Raw genomic sequence first — 25,986 nt, 5'->3', positions numbered from 1 at the left:
TTCTAGGTTGCTTTATTGGCACGAAAATATTTGCACTTGAATGTCAAAGCTTTGTTTAATGTGTATAATGTGTATATGTACTTTAATGTACTACTCTATTTATATAATAGTCTGTTCTATTCTGTTCATTTTTATATATATATATATATATGTGTGTGTGTGTGTGTGTGTGTGTGTGTGTGTGTATGTACACACATACACATAAGTAGTATAGTAAACTTGGTTTTGAACCACGTGTTAACATTAATACACATATGTTGGAAAACAATCATATATTGATAATAATAATAACAATAACAATAATAACAATATTAATAATAATTACAGGAATAAATGGGCACTTACTATAATAATAATAACTACAATAATAATTATTATTTAATAGTATATAATTAAAAAAGTAAAAATCCAATTTGTGCCAGAGACATAAACTAACAACTAACAAGTCCAATTACTGCTGTTAGTGTGTGTGTAAGTGTGTCTGTGTGTGTGTGTGTGTGTGTGTGTGTGTGTGTGTGTGTGTGTGAGAGAGCGAGAGAGAGAGAGAGAGAGAGTTTGTGTGTGTGTGTGTGTGTGTGTGTGTGTGTGTGTGTGTGAGAGAGAGAGAGAGAGAGAGAGTTTGTGTGTGTGTGTGTGAGAGAGAGAGAGAGAGAGAGAGAGAGAGAGAGAGAGAGCGCCATCTGGGTGCGCGATTCGTATTTTTCAAGATCTTTGGCTCGTGGAAGCGACAGAGCGCGAGCGAGAGAGAGAGAGAGTGAGTGAGAGAGTTTTGTTCACTTTCATCCTCCGATTGGCTGGCAGCAGGACCGCGTGCTGCTCTGCTCTCCTCTCTCAGTGTTTCACCGCATGGATTTCTGAGCTCTCTCGTTTCCTCTCCTGGAGGTGTCTCTCCGTCTCGGTTCACATGGGACTTGTCCTTCCAGGTTGTTTCTGGAACAAAAGCCTCTCTTCGTGCCTCATGCTCGGCGCCAGGGCTTCGTAGCTGAGGGCTCTTCGCCATGGCCGAGCCGGGAGCAGTTTCCGACGCTTTGGCGGCTCCGCTGCTCGAGTTTACCGCCGAGGCTGCGTCTCCTGGCCGGGATGCGGCTCGCCGGGGCTGCCAGGGCCACGGCGCCGAGGGGCTCTTCTCCAACGGCGGCTACAAGGAGCTCAGCAGCCCCGGGGTGGGCAGCCGGAGTCGAGACACGTCCGCCGAGAGGAACCAGCCGAGTGGGAACCCACCCTGTGGGATTATGAAGGTTAGTCAGCTGCTTCTCACTGTCTGTCTGTTCAACTGAGATGCAGTAACGTAACGTAACGTTACCTCCTCAGACTCGCTGTCTTTACCTGAGATGCAGTAATTAACTCAGAGGCTACTGTCACTGTTTTAAACTGAGATGTCATCGCTCAGAAGCTGTGGTCACCGTGTTTAACTCACATGCAACAACTCTGTGGTCACTGTATTTCTACCTGAGATGCAGTAGAAGCCATAGTCAGTGTTTTACCTGTGATGCAGTACCTGAGAGGCTAGAGTCAGTCTGAGATGCCATAGCACAGAGACGAGTCACTGTCTTATTAACTGAGAGGCAGTAACTCCGATGCCTTAGTCACTGTGTTGTAACTGAGATTTAGTAGGTTAGAGGCTTTAGTCACTGACTACGTGAGATGCAGTCGAAGCTGTAATTATTGTGTTTTGCCTGAGATACAGTAATTAGCTCAGAGGCTACTGTAACTGGTTTTAAACTGAGATGTCATCAGGCGCTTTGGTCACTGTGTTTAACTGAGATGCAGGAACTCAGAGGCTGTAGTCACGGTGTTTTTACCTGTGATGCAGTACATAAGAGGCCAGAGTCAGAGTCAACATATGTATCTCTATAGCACAGAGACAAGTCACTGTTATTACTCTTATTACTCTATATACTCTTATTACTGAGAGGCAGTAACTCTGATGCTTTAGTCACTGTTTTAACTGAGATGTAGTAGCCTTAGAGGCTTTAGTCACTGACTACTTGAGATGCAGCAGAAGCTGTGATCATTGTGTTTTACCTGGGATGTAGTAGAGGCTATGGTCAGTCCTTTACCTGAGATGCAGTAATAAGCTCAGAAGGTACTGTAACTGTTTTTAAACTGAAATATCATCGCTCAGAAGCTGTGGTCACTGTGTTTGACTGAAATGCAAAGACTCTGAGGCTGTAGTCACTGTATTTCTACCTGAGATACAGTAGAAGCTATGATCATTGTGTTTAACTGAGATGCAGTAGATGCTAATGTCAGTCTCTTTGCCTGAAATACATTAGAGGCTATAGTTAGTCTTTTTACCTGAGATACAGTACATTAGAGGCAATAACTCGGATGCTTTAGTCACTGTGTTTTAACTGAGATGTAGTAGAAGCCATAGTCAGTGTTTTTATCTGAGATGCAGTACATTAGAGGTTAGAGTCAGTCTTTAACTGAGATGCCATAGCACAGAGACGAGTCACTGTCTTGTTAACTGAGAGGCAATAACTCAGATGCTGTAGTCACTGCGTTTTAGCTGAGGTGTAGTAGCTTAGAGGCTTTAGTCACTGCCTTTTATGTGAGATGCAGTAGAAGCTGTGCTCATTGTGTTTTACTTGAGATGCAGTAGAGGCTATGGTCAGTCTTTGTACCTGAGATGCAGTAGAGGCTATGGTCAGTCTTTGTACCTGAGATACAGTAGAGGCTATGGTCAGTCTTTGTACCTGAGATGCAGTAGAGGCTATGGTCAGTCTTTGTAACTGAGATGCAGTAGAGGCTATGGTCAGTCTTTGTACCCGAGATGCAGTAGAGGCTATGGTCAGTCTTTGTACCTGAGATGCAGTATAGGTTATGGTCAGTCTTTATAGTGGTGGCTATAGGAATCAGAGGTCCCAAAGTCTACCATGCAAATATAGCCATTTTATTTACTATCCAAAACCACATCAGAGTTTATACACCGATCAAGCAATTACAGATTGTATGGACCCTCACAGAGCAGGTTCTATTTGGGTGGTGGATCATTCTCAGCACTGCAGTAACACTGATGTGGTGGTGGTGTGTTGTGCTAGTACGAGTGGATCAGACACAGCCGTGCTGCATGGGGGTCCTGACCACTGAAGAACAGGGTAAAAGGGGGCTAACAAAGTATGCAGAAAAACAGATGGACTACAGTCTGTAATTGTAGAACTACAAAGTGCACCTATATAGTAAGTGGAGCTGATAAAATGGACAATGAGGGTAGAAACAAGGAGGTGGTCATAATGTTATGCCTGATTGGTGTATATGTAATGTTGATGATGGTAAAATAATGGTCAGTCTGAGAAATAAGTTTTCTTGGGGACTTTTTTGCCTTAGGACATCCTTCTTGTATTCCTCCGCCATGAATGGATTAAAATACATTGATTAAAATACGTTTTAGACCAAAACTTTGTCACACAACTGCTGTAAAACTGCGACATATCAGGCAGCATATTCATAACCATTTCATGTAATAGCTTTCTGTGAAGGAGCTTTTAGAGGTGGACGTCTGGTTCCTATCAGTACCACTGTGAACAATTCTGTCTTGGTAAGTTTCTCTAGAATGGAGCATTTCACAGCAAACCACTCTGAATGACTTTGTTGACATGTTAACATTTTAATCATGCAGAAATTGTGAAAAATTGGTAGAATTCCCCTTTAACTGAAGAGCAGTCTATGGCCTTTTGTACTACTGAGATGCATTATTTCATAACTAAGATGCAGTAGTCACTGTCCATTTATCTGATATGCAGTAGCTTGGATTGCCATTACTAACTTAAACGCAGTGAGTTGAATGCTAGAGTCACTGTTTTTATAGTTGTTGCACTGAGGTGCAGTAATTGACTCTAGACAATAGTTACCGTTATTTTATGTGGGATGTAGCAGCTTAAAGGCCAGCCACTGTCCTTTTAACTGAGATGCAGTGCCATAGAGAGTATGGTCACTTTGTACCTGAGATGCAGCAGAGGCTGTAGTCCCTGTGTTACTTTAGAATACATCAGCTCAGAGGCTGTAGGTAGGCCACTGTCCTATTATCTCAAATGCTGTAATGTTGTAGTCATTATTTGGTGCATAGTGTAGTGCAGCAATTAGCTCAGAGGCTACAGTCACTTTTTAACCTGATATGCATTAGGCTCAGAGGCAGTATATAGAGTCTTTTAAACTAAGGTGGGAAAAGAAATGCCTGAATCCCTGCAGCAGTAGCTAACTCAGTAAACCTGCAGCCTTGCCGAGCAGCAGGTCATCAGCGTCCATGAAGCCTGACACATGCATTTCAGTGGAGTGAGCTGTGACTAGGCAGGTGCTGCAACGCTCAAAATCATATCTCATTTTATCATGTCGTCTTCATGAGCACTTTCCGCTCACAACGGCTGCTTTCTTATTCCCTGGCGGAGGAGAGATTGATATACATCTGATCACTGCTACAATCTGACGTAAGCTCAGAATACAGTAGTGATGCTTATCTCAGTTCTACCACTGCACTCTGTGGCATAGCATAAAACTTTGTTGTGCCTGATACCAAAATACATTGTATTTGAAAACAAGTTCACTTTATAATCTATATACAAAGTGAAGAAGGTTAAAACTCTAAAGATGGAGTAATTATGTGTAGTCATGACATAGCTAAATCAGACATGACAATTACTGTAAACTTCTACGTTATATTAGCAGATTTCCAGTGTTATGTAACATTAGGAGTCTTGCCCAAGGATTGGTATAGCAATCGAGCTGTTCCTGTCTCAATTAGGAATTGAACCGTGTAGTTGTATGTGGAGCAGTGGTGATATTCACTATGCTGTCCATTTGAATGAGTTAAAATGAGTAAAAATGCCTTGCACTAGTTTCTACATGTGCATCAGTGCGTGCTCGAGACAGTAATAATTACATTTTCGCATTTATAGGCAAATAGTATGTCAGCCACTGGTACATTGTGCACCCCAAAGAGACATGGCATAATAGGGAATAACACCTATGCCTTCTCTACGAGCATGAGAGTAGCTTCCTGCAGAGATTGTAGTTTGTGACTGGTAGCTGTAGACTGTGACCTTAGGTTAGCTTGTTCAAAGGGTGACTGTTGTCACTTTCTTTGCATGTTTTTAAAATCACTTGTCCAGCAGATGCCATGTAAACTGACATGGCTTTAAATGAAAGGTGAAAAGAGATCTGAAATGGACCAATGGATCAATCAGTTTGATCGATCAGTTGACCCATGGCTTAAGAACTGAGTGACGCAGGAGCTTTGTTGCTAAACTAATTAAGATGGCCGGGATTGGGTAGACAGAAATTAATCATCGGTCACTATTGGAACACACACACACACACACACACACACACACACACACACACACACACGCACACACACACACACACACAGGATAGAATATCCAAATTGCTTTCACTCTCTCATGCTCACTCACCCCTGTGTCACACGCACAGTCACCATTAGCATCCGGCTCTGTTACCACTCAGAGAGAGAGAGGGAGAGAGACATAGAGCAAAAGGGACATGTACAGTCATATGTGAAAGATTGAACCCCCTCAGTCCAATTACATTTATAAATGAATTTTCTAGTTTGAAATAAGTACACTTCTCCTGTACAGGGAACTTGCAACATTTAGTGCACAATTTCTGTTTATTTGAGTTTAACACACATAACACATGAATAATGCCATAACTTTTAGCCACAAGCCACATTTTCTGTTGTATTTTTTCCCAATATGTTAAATTCAGCAAATAAATGGAAATTATGCATTAAAATGTACAGAAGTGTGTTCTCTGCAGAGCATGTGTTAACTCATTTTCACTTAGAAAATCAACAAAATATAACTCCATGTAACTCTCTATATAGACACATGTATGAGGAAACACAAGTGTTCTTCAAGCCCTTGAAATGCACCCTGGTCCGTGATTCACAGTGAGAAATAACATTAGTAATTGACTGGTAAGTGTGTATATATTAGGTCCCGGCTAATGTTCTGGTCAGCTGATAATATTGGCCAACATTGACGACCCACAGGTTCATCAGTATCGGCAAAAGGATTGCCAGTCATGCCCTGATAATTACAGATTTTGCAATCTTGCAACCAGCCAAAAGGACTAATCTTAAAACAATTGGGGCTCTGAGGAACTCAATGTGACTGACCCAGTGTTTAACATCATTACAGCAATACAATATAAACTGGTAAATTTGAACACAGTCACGGGTCGAACAATAAAAACATGTAAAATATATCGAAACTTAAACTTTAGCAATGAGAATAACAATTTATTACAAAACCCCTTTCCCTAAGAGAACTAAAATAGATAAATAAATAATAGAGGTAATTAATGAACAGAAACCAAAACTAAAATTCTTATTATGGCAGTCAGTACTGGTCAATATATTGGAATGTTTAGCCACTCCAAATCTGTCCGGTTTCAGCTACATGTTCATATTGATTTCATTCAGTTAATGATATGCTTAGCTCACGATTGCTCTCTGCTCTCAGTACTGGGTTTACGATTTGATCTTTTGAATAAAATTACAATGAAGAAGTTGACTTGTGATCTTTGGTGTTTAAACACAGCCAACTAACTCCAAATGATGACTTTAGAGGAGAAGGAAAAAAATCTACTGTACTTTTAATGTAAGTCAATAGAACCATTTGTTTCCAAGTAATTTTGGGCCATTTATTTTAGTCTATTCATCATGAAATTTGCACACAATGTAAAGGACAACAGGCATTTTCAAATTATGTCAAAAACTGAAAAATTTGGAGATTCAAGGTTTTGTTCTGACAGCAGTGATATACACAAATGTATTCTTATGTAGCAACGTTTGTGAGGTTGGACAAGCTGGCAAAAATCTCAACCTAATGAGGAATTGTAGCAGTTTAGAGGAACTGCGTAACATTTCTAGCTTTAAATGCTACACTACCAAGCTGGACTGTGTTGTAGCTAAGCTGAGTTGGAGACAGCAATGACTAAATTGCCACTATGCTAACACTAGCTCGATTACACAAATATTTTTGATCTGTCTTAACAGACCTTTCGTTTACAAAAGAAGTATAATGTATATTGGCCAATATTGCCCATCTCCATGATGTATGTTGTTACATTTGTTCATTGCGATGTATTGTATGATGATGTATAGTTACACCTTTAGTAATAAACGTCTGTTTGTTTTGGAAGGTTTACTTATCTGAGGGTACATTGACGGCACAGCGGCCCCCAAACAGCGTCACATTGTCATTGGGTTGATTCAGTTTGCTTAGCAACTGACACGAAGCAGCACGTTGTTCTGTCACTTGCCTCCTTTATTGAATTCTGCTGCGGCTGTGTGGGTGTCTTTGGCGCTGGCACAAGGGAGCGAATGACGGGGAAAAGAGTGTAAGGGATGAACAGGCCGCCAGTTTTGTCTTCAAGGGTGATATGTGTGTGTTCCGCTGGGCCGTGGTGGGGGGGCAAGCCCAAAAATAAACAGTCCCTAATCTGTACCCCAGACATGCATGAAAGTCTTCCTCTAATAGTGCTACCCCAGGGTACTGTTGTGATGCACGTCCTCCTCCCCCCTGCCTATGGTTCAATAAATACAATAAATGCAAACAATTCACAGAAAATCCCTCTGGAGAAAACATGTTAGAAGAGTGTAGAGTGGAGACGTTGTCTGAACACCAGAAGGCTCAAGTCAGCCCTGCATTACTCCTCTGAATTAGGAAAAGTTACAAAAGCTCTGCTTTACTGTGCTGGGCTACTTTTCCTTTGTGTAGACTGTATTTGCTTCTTTAGTTTTGCACTGGAGCTGCAAGTCTAAAAAGTAACAGAAGCTCATAATTACTAGTTAGCATCATACAAAATTGTGTGACACTAACTGTTATCTATAAAAATGGGCAAGAATACAAACAAAACTTGGGTGTCAAGATGGCTAATACTAATGTTTTAACTGTACAGCGTACTTTTTACATTTTAATAGATAACAGTATGTCATTCACCACCAGTCAAAAGTTTGGATACATTTCTCTCTTTTCTGTTTTCCACATTTTAGAATAATATTTAAGAAATTAAATCTATATAATAGCTTATGTGTAATTACTCCAGTCAGAAACATTAACCATCTGCCAAACAGGGCTATTTAGGCCCCGTCCTCTCTTATTAAAATAGAACTGATTGGCTGAAATCCATTTACAAGGACAGACATTCAACTGATTAACCTTTAATGATAAACACATTGTAATTATGATGATGTAATAATTAAATCCAACTCTGTGTTTTCCATCTTAAAATTTCCCTAAAATCCAAAATGGAAACTACTCACTGGTGTGTGCAAGAAGAAAATGAATAGTGTCCTTTTTAATGAGCTCTAAAAGTGACATTGTTTAGTTATAATGTGTTATCATAATATATAATATGCTTTTCTGAGTATATTGTGGATATCGTCTATACTTAAAGAACACTGACCAATTGCGTTTCATCAAAAAGAGAGCATAATTAGTCCTATTGCATGTAGCGCAGTGCAAGTGTTAAATAAAAAGTGTTAAATAAAACTCATTGTATTCATTGTTTTTGATGGCAGTTTTTAAATGTGGCAGAACTAGTGTATTTTGTCCATGTGCCAAAATAGTGAGATGTGTATTATGTATAGTGAAAATGTCTTCAAGTATCGTGATATGATATTTTTCGCCCATCCCTACTTAAATATGCATTTTTCTATTGTTAAAATAAGATCTACATATAGAAAACCACAACATTGGAATAGCTTTGTTAGAAGTATTGTCTTTAAGATTAGAAAAACCATAAAATTAGGTGCATCCAAACTTTTGACTGGTACTGTACAGTGTCAGCAGGTCTGTTTGAGATATGCAGTTTTGTGCAATGCTGATTAATGTGTTTGGCCTTTCACCACCACATTTGCTTGTAGCTCCACTGCAAATCTAAATAAGCAAACCTCAGACACTGAAAGTGTCTCGGCTGAACGGCCTTACGTGGAGTAAGGGGAAAGTCCGATAAACTTGATTTTTCACTTAACTATTGCCTTGAATGCTTAATAGGATCAGGCATGCTGGCTATGTGTTTTCATGGCTCTGTTAAAGCTCTTTTCTGTCACCCCGACTTGCTGAGACACATCCGCTTTCTCTGAAAGCCTGAGGCTACAGCTAACAGAGCGGACTACGGATGGACTAGAACATGCTCTCCCTCTCTCTTTAACACTTTCTCTGAGTGAGACACTCCATCTCACTTGGCAGTGTGGTGGAGCAGAACAGTTCAGACAGGGACCGGCACTGCACTATTAATCTTATATAAATTGAAGTATCAATTTGTATCTGCAATTAGTTAATCCCGAATAGGCAGAATTAATGTGTTGCTTTTAGCGGTATGGCCGCTTGCATCAGAGCTGGACAGATCCAGCTATAAACAGCACTGCTCATTAAATGAATGCGTTTTGCACCCGTAGAGGACGTCAGGAGGTGCATTTATTTAATCATCGATAGTGATCTGAATTGAATAGATTTTGGAGCCCTTTATCTGGACAGCTTGTGTGAGAACACGTGGCTTAGGGACACTTTCTCCTCCATAGCCACCTCTTGGTCACGTGACTAGTGTCTACGACCTTGTGGATAACGGAAAAGTATGTTTCTAGATTTATTTATTTAGCCACCTACATTTTTTTGTATTTTATTTTTTCTCTTGAGATCCACTTATAACATTTTTTTTATTTTATGTTCCCAAAGACTTTATACCTTAAAATTAAACAGGCTGTTTTGCTACTCTGTCTGTAAAGTCCATTTCACACCAGACACAGTAACCCCAGCATGCAAAACACAAAAATATGCTTTGAATCTGTTTGTGTTTATGCTATAATGTACAGTTTAGGCCAGGGGTCAACAACCCATAGGTTAAGAAGAGCCATTTTGTCCTCTCAACAAAAATCAAACAACCTTGAGAGCCACAATTTATGCCCATTTTACCATCTTAGCTCTAAATTTGTCTTAGTATGTGCTAATGTGCTAGTAGAGGCTAACGAATGTAATGTAAACGAAAATGCTCTGCTTTAAGCTTTAGCTCGACTTTCTCACATCTCCGGCAGGAAACTTTTCCAAAAGTGGAATAGTTTCTTGTAAAATCAGTGTCTCTCAGTGTTTGATTTTTTACGAGGCTGCAGTCAGGTTGTCGTCCGCTAGCTTCTTGTTTGAATTTTGAAATTTGAACGAGAAGCTGACTTCAGCTTTGTGACTTTTTTTAGTGTTTGACAGTTTCTCATTGCAGATTAAACATAACAGGAAACCAGTGCTTATAAATGCAGATAAGTCCATTCATCTCCATATTCTTGATGTTTGTCTTAAATCTTGCTCTTCGATGTTTCATTAACTACTAGCTAGGTGAGATTATTGTCTGCCATGCTATGGTGACCAGCAGTTTGCGTGCCAACCTTCAGTGTGAATTAAGTTATACATTAACTCCAATGTTTAAGACCATTTATTGTTAAGACCATGTTAGAACGATCAGCAGAGCCTATTTTACTCCAAAGGAGGATTATTTTATTTTTTACCTTACCTGTGGAGCCGGAACAGGACAGCAAAAGAGCCGCATGCTGCCGACTTCTGCTCTAGGCTAATAAACAAATCAACAAATGTAGTTTTAACTGTTTGACAAATTGATAGATCTGTTGTGTAGGTTTATGTTGTTTATTGTTGATCTCTTTATAGTATGAACATAAAATTTATTTAAGCAATAAATTGACAAAAACAGGCATTTATACTATGTGAAAATGCAACGCAAACAGAAACCGCTTTTGCCTTGTGACGAGTGTGTGTCACATCTGGTGTGAAATAACAAGCTTCATGGAGTGGTTCTAAATTAGCACGCATGCTGCATCACATCTGGTGTGAAATGGGCTTAAGACTGATATAAATGACCCCTGTTCTAATTGGCTGTCCTGTTTTGTGCCTTGTTCAAAAAGCAGTCCAGGCTGACGAGCTGTTTTTGCAGTTTAGTTTCCATATATGGACTGTATGGTTTGATGAGTGAACCACTTAACAATGTTTACATATTACAGCAAACTCTTTTATCTAAAAAAACAGGCGAGGAAAAAAGTTTTTTCCATGATTTCCATGATATGAGCCCTTTAACCTACTGAAAGTCAGCTCTTAGCAGTCTAGAGCTACTGAGCTTGTTCAAGATGAACTGCACCTTGCCTTGGTGGTCAGCGAGAGTAGCCTGTTGCAGTAGTTGAGGAAGGAGCCGTCACGCAGGGCAGTTTTATCAGCAGCCCCCCACGTGACCTGGCAGCTCTTGCGTTCACATTCCCAAGGTGATCTTTTTTTGAAGAATATACACAGTATTTTCACATGTGAAAATTACTGCCAACACTACACATTGTGATAGGATACATGCTGTATTCAACACAGTTTGTGCCTACATGGTTGTCGTCTGAGCTTCTAGCCAAAGAGGGTGAGGCTTAGTCATCATTAAGCTGTTTCTCAGCTCGCACAGCCACATGTCTACTATCTTATTGTTATTCTGCTGTACATTTAATTTACATTACTTAGCAATTTAAATGTGATTTCATAATCGAATAATTTATTACAGTTATGTGATTAAGTACATTTACATTTGATTTGTATTCTGGATCAACAGGTCCAAGTCTGCGCTTTTGAATTTATTCATTTTGTTTCGATGTCAGACAATGACAAAAGATGTTTTATTTTTCCACAAAATAAGACCAATAAGACCCTGTGCACAACAGTAACGTTTCATCAAATTCATATAAAAATCATAATAACATATCTTCAAGTGTGGTATTAATTTAAAGTTTAGAACCTGCACTTTCCACAGAGTGTTTTCCTCGTTTCAGTGAGCTACCAGTGAGAAAATTAAACTAAATGTAAGAAGAGGCATACACCACTGGCGACCTAAGAGAATTTAATAAGTAAGATAAGTGGTCTTGAGAATAACTAATGTAATATGTTGATAATGCCACACTCAGCACTGTGTGTGATCAGTCTCAGATGCTCTTGCTGAGTCTCCTTTGACCCTTTTGTATGTTTATGAAGCCTGACAGATGCATTTCAGAGGAGTTGGGCTTATGTAATGCAGCAATCAGATATAGTTGCAATTGCAGTATCACTCAAAATAATGTTACCTTTTAATCACGCCACCTTAATGAGGACCACCTGTGCAGAACTGACGTATTTAGTTGGATTCTCATTTAGATAAGTCTGCTGCAATCTTGCCACTTGTTCTATGTGGTAAGTGAACGCTAAAAACCGCTAAGAACACTTTTGTGTTTCCTGCTGGGCCTTTTCATTCAGCTCTATTAGACGTTCATAATACTCTGCATGCTTTTCCCTGGACTCCTTGTACTCAGCAGGGTTGAGAGAGCTGCTCGTAATCAGTCTAATGCTTATACTCTAGGTCCACATGTGATGAATGGGATAAACACTGTGGCCACCCAATGTTAACTGCACCATATTATGAGGATTTAGGTATGATTGAACTAGCACCAACCTTGATCTGTTCCAATGTAAAGTATTCGTTTGAGGTCTAACCTCTGAACCAAAGTATTTGTTCCATTCCATCATCATTTATTGTTTGTTAATTGCTAGCATGAAATTTGTCTTTACAGCACTAAAAACTCAACACATATAAACTATTTTGGTCAAAAAAGTGCAAGCCAGTCTTCAAACATGTCGTATAATTGATCTACCAATGGATATATAACAATCTCTGTGCAGGCCTAATTAGTATGTGACCTATAATATTGTTAATATACTAGCTGTTAGTATTAGCATTTAATGCATAATATTACAGTTTATCATAATTCAGCTACTATCCAGATACCAAATGCTTAGTTTTAGAGACGTTGATTATTGGCACAAGCCCTCATGTACAGGCGAAAAATGATTGGAATCAGCCAGGGGGCGGGTCCAGAGGTAGGGTCATGGACTTGGCCCCAGTCCAAGCACAACATGCCTTAGCAGATATAGCACACAGGCAGAGTTTTATAATGGCCTGTGTTTGTAGTCATTTTTGAGGAGGAGTCTCAAAAGCAGATGTCTGTCAAATTTCCTGCAAGCTGACCTTTTGATCTTGGTGTGTTAAGCAATAGATTTTTAACGAACAAGTCAAAACATGTGTAAAACATATATTTAGTATTTGCGCTGGGCAATATGACTGTTTGCTGTTATTGCGATTAAATTCTGTAACAGTATGTCACAACTGTGGACATAGTCAGTACCTAAAACACTCCCCAACTTATTGTTTGATTACAAAGAGAGCATAATTGGTCCTGTTTAATTGGATTTAGTGCAGCTCAGAATGTAAAATGTCAAATACAAATTATTGGATGCATGGTTTTGATAGAGTTTTTTAAATATGGCACAACTTTGTCTGTTCCAACTTATCTGATGTTGGAAAAAAAATTTGGCATATTATTTATTGAGAAAACTTGTGGTATTGTGGTATTACATTTTTGCCTTATTGCTCAGCTCTGCTTAGAATTGTCATAGTTGTTGAACTAAACAAACTTACAAAATTACTGTACAGCAATTGTTTGTTTTTCAGGGTGCACCTAAATGTTTCTTTTTATGTCAAAAAAAAAAAAAACATGGAGGACCAAGCCTCCAGACCCCGCTACAGGGGGTAGATTTCTGAACTTTTCGGCTTTGTCCAGCTCATGACTTGGCGTGTCTGAATGGTAGTTGTGAATGTATTCGTGTGATTAGATATTTTACCCCGTCTGCAAATGACTGTAATACACCCTGAAAAATATATGGCATGAGGTAGATTAGTATAAAAGTCCTAGGAAATTGGAAACAGACAAGATCAGAATAGGACAAATAAAAATCTGAATGTCAGTTCATTACCAGTGTAAATTATTGGAGTAAGGCCCAAAATCCTTATTTTTACCCCTCCCCTTGTTTTCAAGTGTCACCTTGCCCCTTTGGAACTGAGTTAAAAGGGGTAGTGGTTGAAATCTTCCCTATGAAATGAGACCCTCAAATAAAAGAGAACATTTCTTCATTAACAGGCTACTAGCAGTGCTCTGTAGGCGACCCTGCTAGTCTGCAGTGACAGCAGAGGATTTAGAGGATCATATGCCTTCAAACATTAAACTAAGATACAGTGGTTATCATAATTTTTAACCGAGAAAATACTTCCAATTATGGCTTCATTTGGTTGCTTGTGCAGCCATCTTGCCTGTTTTTCTTATATTTCTTGTAACACTCTGTTTGGAGTGAGCCTCTAAAAAACCTTTGTTTGGAGGGCCATGTAGCTCTAACACTTCGCCCTACCCCTCTATCTCAACAAAAATCGGGACACCCTACCCCTAGACATGAACATGCTAAATGGAGAGGTAAGTTGTAGGAGTGAGGGGTGAAATGGGATTGGGCCTATGTCTGATGAAGCCAGGAATGATGATTTAGTTGTGGGAGCAGTATCCAGCAGTAAGTAATATGAGATGCACTAGGTTGTTGCTAAGCTAACATGCTAACAGGCAGAACCATGCCCCTGTTCAGATGTAATGGGGTTTGGCTTTGGTGATGTAATAGTGCCTCTTTTCATTACAGCGTGGTTGTGGAGAACATATGGAAGCAACGTGTGGAAACACACACATGCACAGGCTCAGGAGTGGCATGATGAGAATCTGGGTCAGTGGTCTCTAGTGTTCACACTCTGCCTCAGCAGAGACATCAGACAGCATGAGTGTGTGTTATTGGAGGAGATGTACAGCGAGTTAGAGGCATGTGTGGTCTATAAGTGATTAGTTTAACGCTGTACTACTTGCTTATTAACAGCAGCTCGGCTGGGTGTGAGGCACAACGGAAGGGAAGAGGCGGTCTGAGCTTGTGTGTGCCGTCTCTGTGGTGATGCTTCTGTCTCCCACGGTTACAGTGCTGTCAGAGGACACTGCTCACTCACGCTGTTACAGCACCCGGGGACAGCTGTGTGTGTCTGTGCCAACCATCAGAGACAAACAGAAGAGGCCTTTACCAGTGCCCATCTCATTTACTCTAATGATCTCTCCCTCTCCCTCTCTCTCTGTCTCTCTGTCTTTATTCTTCTCTCACACTACCCTCTGTCACGCTTCTCTTTGTTTTTCTTGGAGAGAGAAAAAAAGAGAGAGAATGTGAGAGATACAGAGAGACATAAATACGCAGTGAGACGGAGAGAGAAAGACACAGTGAGAGAGCACGAGAGAGAGAGCGAGCTATATAGAGAAAGACAAATGGAGAGAGTGAGAGTGATAAAGAGAGAAAATGGGAGTGAGAGAGGGCAAGGAGAGACAGAGAGAGTGAGATAGACAGAGAGAGAGACGGTGAAAGAGAGAGATAGACAGTAAGTGGGAAAGCGAGAGAGAAAGTGAGGGAGAGTGAGGGACTAAGAAAGTAAGAAAGATAATAAGTGAGAAAAAGAGAGAGAGAGAGAGAATCACACGTCTGGCGGTCTGTTGTTTAGTGTGAAATCTGTCCATTCTTTTTGTTCTCTTATAGCTCTTCATAGAAATGACCTCATGTGCGCTCTCTCTCTCTCTCTCTCTCTCTCTCTCTCTCTCAGGAAGTGGCTTTGTAATCCAGCAGCTCCCATTCCGTCTCTCAGCCTGGGAGACCGCCATGAAACACAATACTCTATAACTCAGCACATGTGTGTATGTGTGTGTGTAGAAAGAGGGGAAGAGTGTTAGGTAGCGTGTGCCAGTGGTGTTGTTTGGGAGTGGAGAGTAAATTGTGTGAGAGCGGTCTGCAGCTGGTCTGGGTTAGCTGTGTGTTGTTTGGGAAAAACTTGCCGGGCACTGTGCTAAAACACAAAAGACCAGAGAACAGCAAACGCCAACAAACACCAACATCCTAATGTTTACAGATGTTTTCGAATGTTTAGAAAAAGAGCTGATAAAGCAAATAATCCAGTGTTAATGAAGGAGGAGATTCTGTAACAACCAAATGAAAAGAAAGAGCGTAATCTAGAATAGTGTGAATGGGGAGAATATTCTAGAACAGTCTGAATGGGCAGACCATTCCAAGAACATTGTGAATGGGAGGATAATATTCTAGAACAGTATGAACAAGGGCATTCTAGAGCAAAGTGACTGGAGGGGAACATTCTAGAACAGTATGAATAAGTAAATAGGATTGAACATTCTAGAACTGTGAATGGCAGTGAACATTCTAGAACAGTATGAATAAGTAAATAGGATTGAACATTCTAGAACTGTGAATGGCAGTGAACATTCTAGAACAGTGTAAAATAGAAAGAACATTCTAGAGTAGAATGAGTAGGGGAGATTGCTCCAGAAGAGTGTGAATGAGGAGAGAACATTCTAGAACAGTGTAAAATAGAAAGAACATTCTAGAGTAGAATGAGTAGGGGAGATTGCTCCAGAAGAGTGTGAATGAGGAGAGAACATTCTAGAACAGTGTTAAGTTGGGGTGAGATGTTTTTTTTGTTTTTTCAAGTTTATTGGTGAGGTTTACTGGGATTTCATGGGATTTGTTGATGTTTGTCAGGTTTTGTTTGGGTTTGTTGGTGTTCGCTGAGGTTTGTCAGTGTTTGTGGGGTTTGTTGGTGTTAGGGTTTGCTGGGGGTTGTTGGATTTTGTTTGGGTTTTGTTGGCTTTTATTTGTTTTTTGGGGTTTTGTTGGGGTTTGTCAGCATTGATGGGGTTTGTATTGTATTGTATTTGAATTATATTTTTGTTGGTGTTGGGGTTTGTAGGGGTTTGTTGGATTTTGTAGGGGGTTGTTGGGTTTCGTTTGGGTTTGTTGGGTTTTATTGGGGTATGTATGGGTTTATTGAGATTTATTGGGTATTGGTGATTTTTGCTGTTTGTTGAGGCTTAATGGTGTCTGTGAAGTGTTTGTGTTTATTGATGTTTATAGGGGGTTGTTGGTGTTTGTTGATGTTTATAGGGTTTGTTTGTGTTTGTTGATGTTTATTGGGGGTTGTTGGTGTTTGTTTGTTGGTGTCTTTTGGGGTGTGTTGATGCTTGTAATGTTTGTTAAAGTTTAATGGCTCAGTGTACTCTGGCCTAAAAACTCAAATAAAGCAAAACTGGACATAATGTACTGCAGGATGTTATGGTTACAGACCAGCTTAATTCCCCAAGAAGTTCAGTGTTTAGCTTGATGAACAGAGCAGTTTGGCTTTGTTTCCTTTCTTTCTCTCTCTCTTTCTCTCTCTCTCTCTTTCTCTCTCCCTCCCTCTCTCCATTTTCTCTGAAAGAGAAAAGGATATAGAGATATCCGATTACTCCACTGAAAGCTTGCTGTAATCATTGTACACTTACATGCATACTGGAATGGAAGGTAATTTAAGTAGCCAATCTCTTCTCTTCTCTTCTCTTCTCTTCTCTTCTCTTCTCTGCCCTTCTCTGCTCTTCTCTGCTCTTCTCTGCTTTGCTCTGCTCTGCTTTTCTCTCCACTCGATCTGTCCATAGTCCTAATGCTTCCTGATGCGACTGAGCAGTAATACAGCCTTCGAGAAGCAGGATTTGAAACAGACATAATGGTGGTACCTCCACTGTATATTATATTACTTTTGCTATCCAAATAAAAGCAGTTTATTCCTTAGTTGAATACAACCTGAGTGTAAAAGAGCATTTTTTTTCTAAATAAAATAATTCAGGTTTGATGTTGTTGATGCCGCTGTTGTGAAATATTCAGCACATTCCTCTCTTGATGCTTTCTTTGTCTGCTCTTTTGCTTCTACCCATCTGTGCCGTGCTCGAGCCAGCAGAGAGTACCAGTCAGTCATTTACATTCACTCTGTAGGCTTCCACTGAAGCAGGAGAATCCGTTTCACACTGCTGGTGTGGGATTTGTTGCATTCTCCTTTCCTTTTGTTCACTGCGACAAATTAGGCTGGAACTCAATGCAAGTGTAACATCCTTTAAAACTTGCAAGGTTGTGCCTTACTCCAAAATCAATAAGACTGCATAAAGTGTCGGTCTCTCTCTCTCTCTCTCTCTCTCTCTCTCTCTCTCTCTCTCTCCCTCTCTCTCTCTCTCTCTCTCTCTCTCTCTCTCTCTCTCTCCTCCCCCCCCCCTCTCTCTCTGTGTGTCTCTGTCTCTTTCTTTGATATCTGGTATAGAGGATATAGAAACAGGCCACAAGGTAATATGTTATTAATATTTCTCCAGAAGGTCCCCGTCCATACATCCTTCTTCCTGTCCTCACCTATAACATGTTCTGATCAATTTCTCTCAGAACAGTGTGCTGTAGCTAATAGTAGAGCTGTTACAGTGGCTAATTTGATTAGTCTACTGCATGATATGTCATTGAACATAAAATATCCATATCACAAAGAAAGCTTGTTTTGTACTAGAAGCGATGCAGCACTGCAGCAGAATGGAGTGTTTTTGAGTTTCCTGTGTGAGAGTAACCTGGCTCACATTTATTTGGGGGAAGCACCATAAGACACATTATTTCATACCTAATTACAGTTTGATGTGTAGCCTTTGTGATGTCTTTTCACTGGGTTGATTTTTACTGATGAAAGAAAAGACAGGTGCAATTTTCAACACACTAAAACATTTCTCATGGGAGGAAGACAAAGGGGAGGAAGAACTGTATTCATTAAGCAGTAACAACAATGGAGTTATCAGTTTTCTTTTAGCTAGTGCACTTTAAAGATGCAGACACAGCCCATTCTGCTAAATACTGTCAATTCATCACTGCATTGTTGAGGCACTGGATCACTGTTCTAGATATACTGAATGTTACTGAAATACCCATAAAATACCCAAGGGATATAAGTGTGAATGTTTTTATTTTTAAACATTCTATCAAATATTATCTCAAATATTAGAATATTCTGCAAGAAGCCATTTCAGTTTAATAACTGACTTGTTGTTTTTCTTCTTTTTCTTCTTCTTCTGAGCTCAGTCTACTGTTGTTTTAATTTTTTTTTTTTTTTACCCTTATCAAATATGTACTATCACAGCGTTCACCACAATACTAAATACAAGCTAAACTAGAAGTATTACTTTATAGAAAATAAAAACAAGAGTGATTAATGCACTCATAAGAACAACTGAAGCAAAACTGAAATTAAAAGCCAAAATTAAAAACTAAATAAAAATAAAAACAGCTCCATGTTACTAGTGACACAGTAGTGTCGGTCTTGATAAACAACATGCATGCATGCATGGTAGACATGTCGGATATTCAAATGGATTTTCCATTTTCAAATCACTGCTGTTGGAACAAAACCTTGTATCTCCAAAATAATAACTTTACAGGAGAATGAAAAAAATCTACTTTACTTTTAATGTAATCAATGGAACTAGACTTTTTCCCAAGTAATTTTGGGTAATTTCTTTTGGTCCATTCATCATGTAATTTAAACACAATTTAAAGAGCAACAGGTATTTTCAAATTATTTCGTAAATTGAAAAACGACAACAATGAAGATATGAGATTTTGTTCCGACAGCAGGAAAATATTGTAATTATCAAATTTATTGAATATTATTGAATATTTGTTGCAGCCCAGTTTTAAATCATAAAAATAGTAATATTTATTGAAAATCCTGTCCTGATGTGTTGATTTTTTTAAGGATTGTTTTAAAACGTATTGTCTCAGCTTTAGTCACGAGTGACAAATGTTGTGGTGATATTTAGTCTGTGATTCCAGTGGCGTGTAGCTCGCCACGGCAGTAAAAATAGGCTTGAGGCTTTTGAGTGCTTCTTTGAGCAAGCAAAGAAGGAAGCATAACTGGCTGCTGTAGCAGTGCTAGCTTTACGTGGCCAGTATAGAAGGTCACATTGGTAACACAGGAACACTTTGCAAGCATCAGCCATGTGGGGCAGGTGCGTCATGGTTACCATTTCCAAACTGCAAGTATGAGTGGTTGTGGCGTCCACCACTGTGGTGGACACACTGCCATCATGGTGTTGTGGTGATCGCTACAGGCCTAGCCAACAGGGCTGAATGACGTATCAGTTGATAATCGGTATTGTGATATTAGCCTTTGCAATACTTATGACTGAAGGCAGTATGAAAATAAGCTTTCTAATGTTTTACTCTGTGTTCTGTGAGCATCTTGACCAGTCACAGTTCCAGATGAGTTTCTGTAAATGCTTGGATGAATTGATGGATTCCCATAATTTACAAACTAATAATTTCACAAAATGATAAAAATAATATGGGTGCATAATATTCAGCATTTTTTGTACAGATCTGTTGATGCTGATGCATAAACTTTTACAAAATGCAGAAATTGGGACTACCTGGATTTACATTACCAAAATCTAAACGTCTGTTAAATGTTTTTTTTGTACATCCTTAAATGATAATACATACGCACATCAATCACATGGACTTTTTATTGTCATGTCAACAATGCATTTTAAATATAATGTCCAGTATATTTAAATATAAGCACAGTATAAAAACAGTACTTGATACTGTGCATCCCTAGAAGCCAAACTTCTCTGCCTATCATTGTTAGTCTTTATTGATTTTCATCTGCAAAGTCAAAGCAAAAAAAAAAAAGGATATTTTAGGAAGTGGAAATTGTTTATCATGGCCTTTAAAATCTCCTCCAAAGATTGTTAGAACAGTTTGCAGAGTTATGAAGGAGAAAAGAAAGCCTGAAAGATAAGAGTCAGAGTGGTAGATGCTATGTGATTGCTATCATTCAGTTCTCATACAGCTTCTCTCTTTTCTTCTCTGGCTTTCCTTTCCTGCCCTTTAGTTTCTCTTTCTCTCTTTCACTTCTTCCAGTAGTACAGATTCATATCAGACACCAGGTGAAGCTCTGCAGAAAGTTTGCGCTCATTAGGCCCTAGTAAACACTTCTGTAACTGTATGCAGCTTTCAGTACTGACTGCTTTCACTCTAATGGTGAAGCGAGGTTGATTTCAGGCTGTTTCTGTACATGTAATGTTGAACTGTATATTTATTTCCCTTTTTATCGTTTGTTTCCCTCGCTTTTCTGTCTTATGACTGAGAGCAGCAGGGATGTGGTGTCTGGGAGAGGAAGAAGCCGACTGTCGTTCGAAAAAAAGAGAAAAAAACAGGAAATGAGAGTAGTTATCAGCACGCTGCAGGTCATATTACCAGCTGTGCGTGTGTGGGAAACCAAAAGGGGGGAAAGTGTGTTGGCTGTGCATAAGTGTAGTCTGTCATCTTTGCATGTGTGCATATTCTGTGCACGTGTTCTTTTTTCTAGCTGCTGTATGATTTCTTGACTAATAACTTCAGAATAAGTGATAATAAAGGCTAGACAGAGACTATAAGAGGACGTTTTGGTCATTGACCCTGCACCCTGTACACTCTGTGCTTTCCGACTTGTATTGACCTCTAATTCAAGTTTTGTGGCTTTTAGCTGATCTAGGATCTGCCTCATCTGCTCTGATGACTAGTTGAGTCCATCATCAGAACTGAGGCAGAATCACTGCTGCTTTGGGCTGTCTCCTCCTGATCTGTGGGTTTCTCTTCAGCGCTGAGGAGCAGCACTGCAGCAGTGAGGAATTTGCATGAAGTTGCTGCAAAGGCATGGTTCAGGCGTAGCGAGGCACTGAGCTTGTACATTTTTTATACTCTAAAAGAAACATGCTTTTCTGGGTCCTGGTACTGGACCCGTCAGGTTCGTGTGGTTATTCACAGGTTGAGGTTGATTTTTACCTTGATTTACCCTGTCTGAAATATTTTCAGTTGGAAGCATATTTCAAGGTCGGGAGTTTGATTGAAAGCGGTTGACAGCACAAATAGAATGATGTCTGCTCATTTAGTTTCATATAGCGTATACCTGATTTAAAACAGCTGATAATGCTGCTTAACCCAGGACCATGATGGGTGAGCATGACTTTGATGGTGGTGCAGTGGTAGCTGCCAACTCTGTCTCAGTTAGCTGGGCTAAGGGCAGATAAGATGTCATGTAAGGCTGATTTAGGGTCTGGCTCAAGCCGGACATCCTCTGCAGAGAGTTTACAGGCAAGGTGTAGAGAGCCAAGCTCGCAGTTGCTCCTCTGGAGGGAAAATACAGTAGTGGCGGTTTCCCTTTTTCAGGCTCTTGTCCTTCTAGACGCAGGTGTCCTTCTCTGCAGGTCTCCAGCGCCGTGCCCTCAGGGCTGCTGTGGATGCCTTTCTCCACGAGGCCGATTAACCAAACACAGCTTATCCCCTGCTGCTGTTAAGCAGACTCACCGTGAGTGTTTGCACACGTGTGTGTGTGTATGTGTGAGTATGTGTGTGTGAGTATGTGTGTGTGTGTGTGCACTCGTCCACTTAAGAAGTCCTTATGTCACAGTTGGCAAGACTGTCTCAGACTTTGCCCTGACTTTAATGTTTAGACATGTCTGGACTGCTGTGTGTGTGTGTGTGTGTGTGTGTGCGTGTGTGTGTGTGTGTGTGTGTGTGCGTGTGCTCACTCTATCTCTTGTTATTAAACAGACACCACAATTGGCACAGAACAGTATTGCTTCCGTTTCTCTGCACTGTTATGCCTAATCTGCCTGCTATGTGGTTCTTCATGTGGCTGTTTCACTGCCGTGCTTCTATTCTCTACAGTAATCCAGGGAAGTGTCTGTAGTCTGCTGCAGTTTAGTGTGGTGGCTCTAGTCTCCTGCGGTTCAGTGTAGTGGCTGTAGTCCCATGTGGTTCACTGTAGTGGCTGTAGTCTCCTGCGGTTCAGTGTAGTGGCTGTAGTCTCCTGTGGTTCAGCATATAGCTGTAGTGTCCTGTGGTTCAGTGTAGTGGCTGAATTCTCCTGTGGTTCTGTATAGTGGCTGTAGTCTCTTGTGGTTCTTTATAGTGGCTGTAGTCTCCTGTGGTTCTTTATAGTGCCTGTAGTCTCCTGTGGTTCAGTGTAGTGGCTGTATTCTCCTGTGGTTCAGTGTAGTGGCTGTATTCTCCTGTGGTTCAGTGTAGTGGCTGTAGTCTCCTGTGGTTCAGTGTAGTGGCCATAGTCTCTTGTGGTTCGGTGTAGTGACCGTAGTCTCTTGTGGTTCACTGTAGTGACCGTAGTCTCCTGTGGTTCAATGTAGTGGCCGTATTCTCCTGTGGTTCAATGTAGTGACCGTAGTCTCTTGTGGTTCAGTGTAGTGGCTGTAGTCTCCTGTGGTTCAGTGTAGTGGCCGTAGTCTCCTGTGGTTCACTGTAGTGACCGTAGTCTCCTGTGGTTCAGTGTAGTGGCCGTATTCTCCTGTGGTTCAGTGTAGTGACCGTAGTCTCCTGTGGTTCAGTGTAGTGACCGTAGTCTCCTGTGGTTCAGTGTAGTGGCTGTAGTCTCCTGTGGTTCAATGTAGTGACTGTAGTCTCCTGTGGTTCAGTGTAGTGGCTTTAGTCTCCTGTGGTTCAGTGTAGTGGCTTTAGTCTCCTGTGGTTCAGTGTAGTGGCTGTAGTCTCCTGTGGTTCAGTGTAGTGGCTGTAGTCTCCTGTGGTTCAGTGTAGTGGCTGTATTCTCCTGTGGTTCAGTGTCATGACTGTAGTCTCCTGTGGTTCAGTGTAGTGACTGTAGTCTCCTGTGGTTCACTGTTGTCTTCTGTTGTTTGTTTAGTATTCTGCATTCTCCTGTAAGAATCTGTGTTCCTAATGAGAAAAAGCAGTAGACAATAAGGTGACATGAGATATAGGAGAGATTAAGGAGAGAAGACATTAGTTGTAGATAAACATGAGCATTATCATCTTGGCAAATCTGAGTACAATGTTTGCCTCTACTGAAGTCTCTTAAACTCAAGAGGAGACGTGAGATTACTAGGATCGTTTACTCAGAAGATACATATCTGAGCAGTGGGAGACTCAAGCAAAAACCTCCTTTCTCTTCCATCCATTCTTGTCTGGAAGATATTTTTGATTCATATCTCTTTTTGATTGATGTATTGCACTGTGCATGTATGTATTGTACCTGACAAAACTGTTAACATCATTATGCATTTTTTTAAATTAGCTGATTCATTACCTACAGTGGCTCTATATAGATTACAAGTATAATATAATCCAGTGACAGGGTAACTTAATAGAGAAAAACATTTCAATTCACACCTGATCTACTATGATTAGTATTAGCCTGTATTGCAAGGCTTTTTGGGTAGGATACTTGTGTAAGAGCTGAAAGGTGCACTAACGGGACTTATGAGCGCTCATTTGAACCTTAAAATAAAGACTGAACACCCTATGACCTTGGTGACCTTGCAGGCATATTCAAATAAAGACCACAAGTCACCTACCAAGGACAGGGCTTTAATTTCCAGTATTTTAGTTAGCATCATGCTAATCTGTAGTCTGTGTTAGTATCCAGTGTTATGGTTAGCATTTTGCTATTTTACCAGGCTGCTACCAGCTTCCGTGCCTGCAGGGTTGCAGATGGTACCAGTCCTGCTCTGGCAAGCATGGCACAGGTGGCAGAAATGGTAAAGACAGCTACAGCTCACAAAGCAGAAAAGGCGAGGGTGTGTGTGTGTGTGTGTGTTTGCATGTGCATGCTGTGCGGGTGAGCTTTGGCTACAGAGTGATGGAAATAGCACCGTGGTCTCTTTGGCTGTCATGTTGATTCAATCTGTTGATGTGTGTGAGAGAGGAGAGGGAGACTAACACACACACACACACACACACACACACACGCACACATTGACTCTCAGACACAACCTGGCTCACAAAACGCCAATACCTGGAAAGTTCAATGCAGTGTGCAGAAAACACTAGGCGTATGGGGACCATGCCCCATTTGTGAATGCAGATATTTTTGCTTGCTGAAGGGATAACTGGTACAAGTCATTTTCTTAGAAGACATAAAATAATTAGAAAAGACTATTAACAAAAGCGCAAAAGCAAATATAAATAAAAGTAAATAAAAAAAAAATTAAGATGAGGTGAGCATCTGCAAAGCATCTGTGGCAGACAGTCAGTAATATGTTTATTAATATAAAAAAAAATGTTTTGACTGTATGCCTGCAACAGTGTAAAACTAACTAGTTCTTCATGTGTTTAACCTTTTGCTGATTCTCCTATAGCATTTTACTGCAGCTTTAATCGGATCCACCTAATTCCTCCATTCAGATCCTGCTGAAGGTCTTATGAACTCAGTCAAGTGTATTAAATAAGGGCTTAATAATTACAAAACAATCAATGTACAGGACTAGTTTTAACACAAATGTGTCCAAGATGCCAAACAGTCCTCAGGAGGCCTACACATTCAATGCTAATTAGCACTCATACCAGTTTCACCTCACTCTTTATAGTTCTAACCAGGCTTACACTCGTAAATCATTCCAGTCTCCTTTTTTGCCATGCAAAAACAATAAACTCAACAATAAGAATTAAAACCATCAACCACAACCTATGTTTAATTTGACAACTGAGAAGTGTGAGGGTGAAAGGGATGCCTCCATCATCTAAGAATAAAGAGACGCCAGTTCCTTTCTAAGTGAAATAACCACTATAAATAGGATCCTGCTTCGCACGTAGCCCGAGGTGAGCTCATCTGAGGAATTGACATCAAGCAGAGGAAAGAGCCTGTCTCTTCACCTGGGTTACACAAACATTTCAGCAGAGGATGCTATGCTAATGGCTGTGGTATGAAGAATGGACGTAGAAATGTTTTGACGCATCACAATACATCAGTCTTAAGGTATCGATTTTGTAATAAGTTAATTACTTAAGTTACCCTTATTAATCCCACAATGGGGAAATTTCACCACCGCATTTTAACCCATCCATGCAGCAGAACACCCACACACTAGGGGGCAGTGAGCACACTTGCTCGGGGGTTGGGTGCCTTGCTCAGGAGCACTTCAGTCATGTACAGGGGATTGAACCGGCGAGTCCAAAAGACTGGGATCACATTGAAAATCTGTTGAAAATAAACAATGAATGAAAAGTTATGACAAGTAAAATGAAGAAGATTCTGAGCTATTTCTAGAACACTATTCAAATATAAGCAAATTTATGATATTGACCATGTTAAGGCCTTTGTACAAGAGGGTCAGATTTTTTAGTCTACAGAAGACTCTTAAGTGGATCTGATAAACTTAGAAGAGACTTTTGCCCAAACTTTAGGAGTTCATTTCCTGGTCAA

The 25,986-nt window shown here is 40.2% G+C and overlaps 1 protein-coding gene across 1 annotated transcript in view; it reads left to right on the top strand.

Moving 5' to 3' along the window:
• Positions 1–659: 659 nt before the first annotated feature.
• si:ch211-210g13.5 (inactive phospholipase C-like protein 2) overlaps positions 660–25,986 on the top strand; it is a 117,557-nt gene continuing 92,230 nt past the window's right edge. The window contains exon 1 of the mRNA XM_036589558.1: positions 660–1,238. Coding sequence (XP_036445451.1) covers positions 999–1,238 — 240 coding nt within the window. The 5' untranslated portion in view covers positions 660–998. The remainder of the gene's footprint in view (positions 1,239–25,986) is intronic.

The sequence above is a fragment of the Colossoma macropomum genome, unplaced genomic scaffold, assembly GCF_904425465.1.
Source record: "Colossoma macropomum unplaced genomic scaffold, Colossoma_macropomum, whole genome shotgun sequence".
In the NCBI taxonomy this organism is placed as follows: domain Eukaryota; kingdom Metazoa; phylum Chordata; class Actinopteri; order Characiformes; family Serrasalmidae; genus Colossoma; species Colossoma macropomum.
The sequence above is the reverse complement of the archived record's forward strand: the minus strand, read 5'-3'. Positions and strand labels throughout refer to the sequence as shown.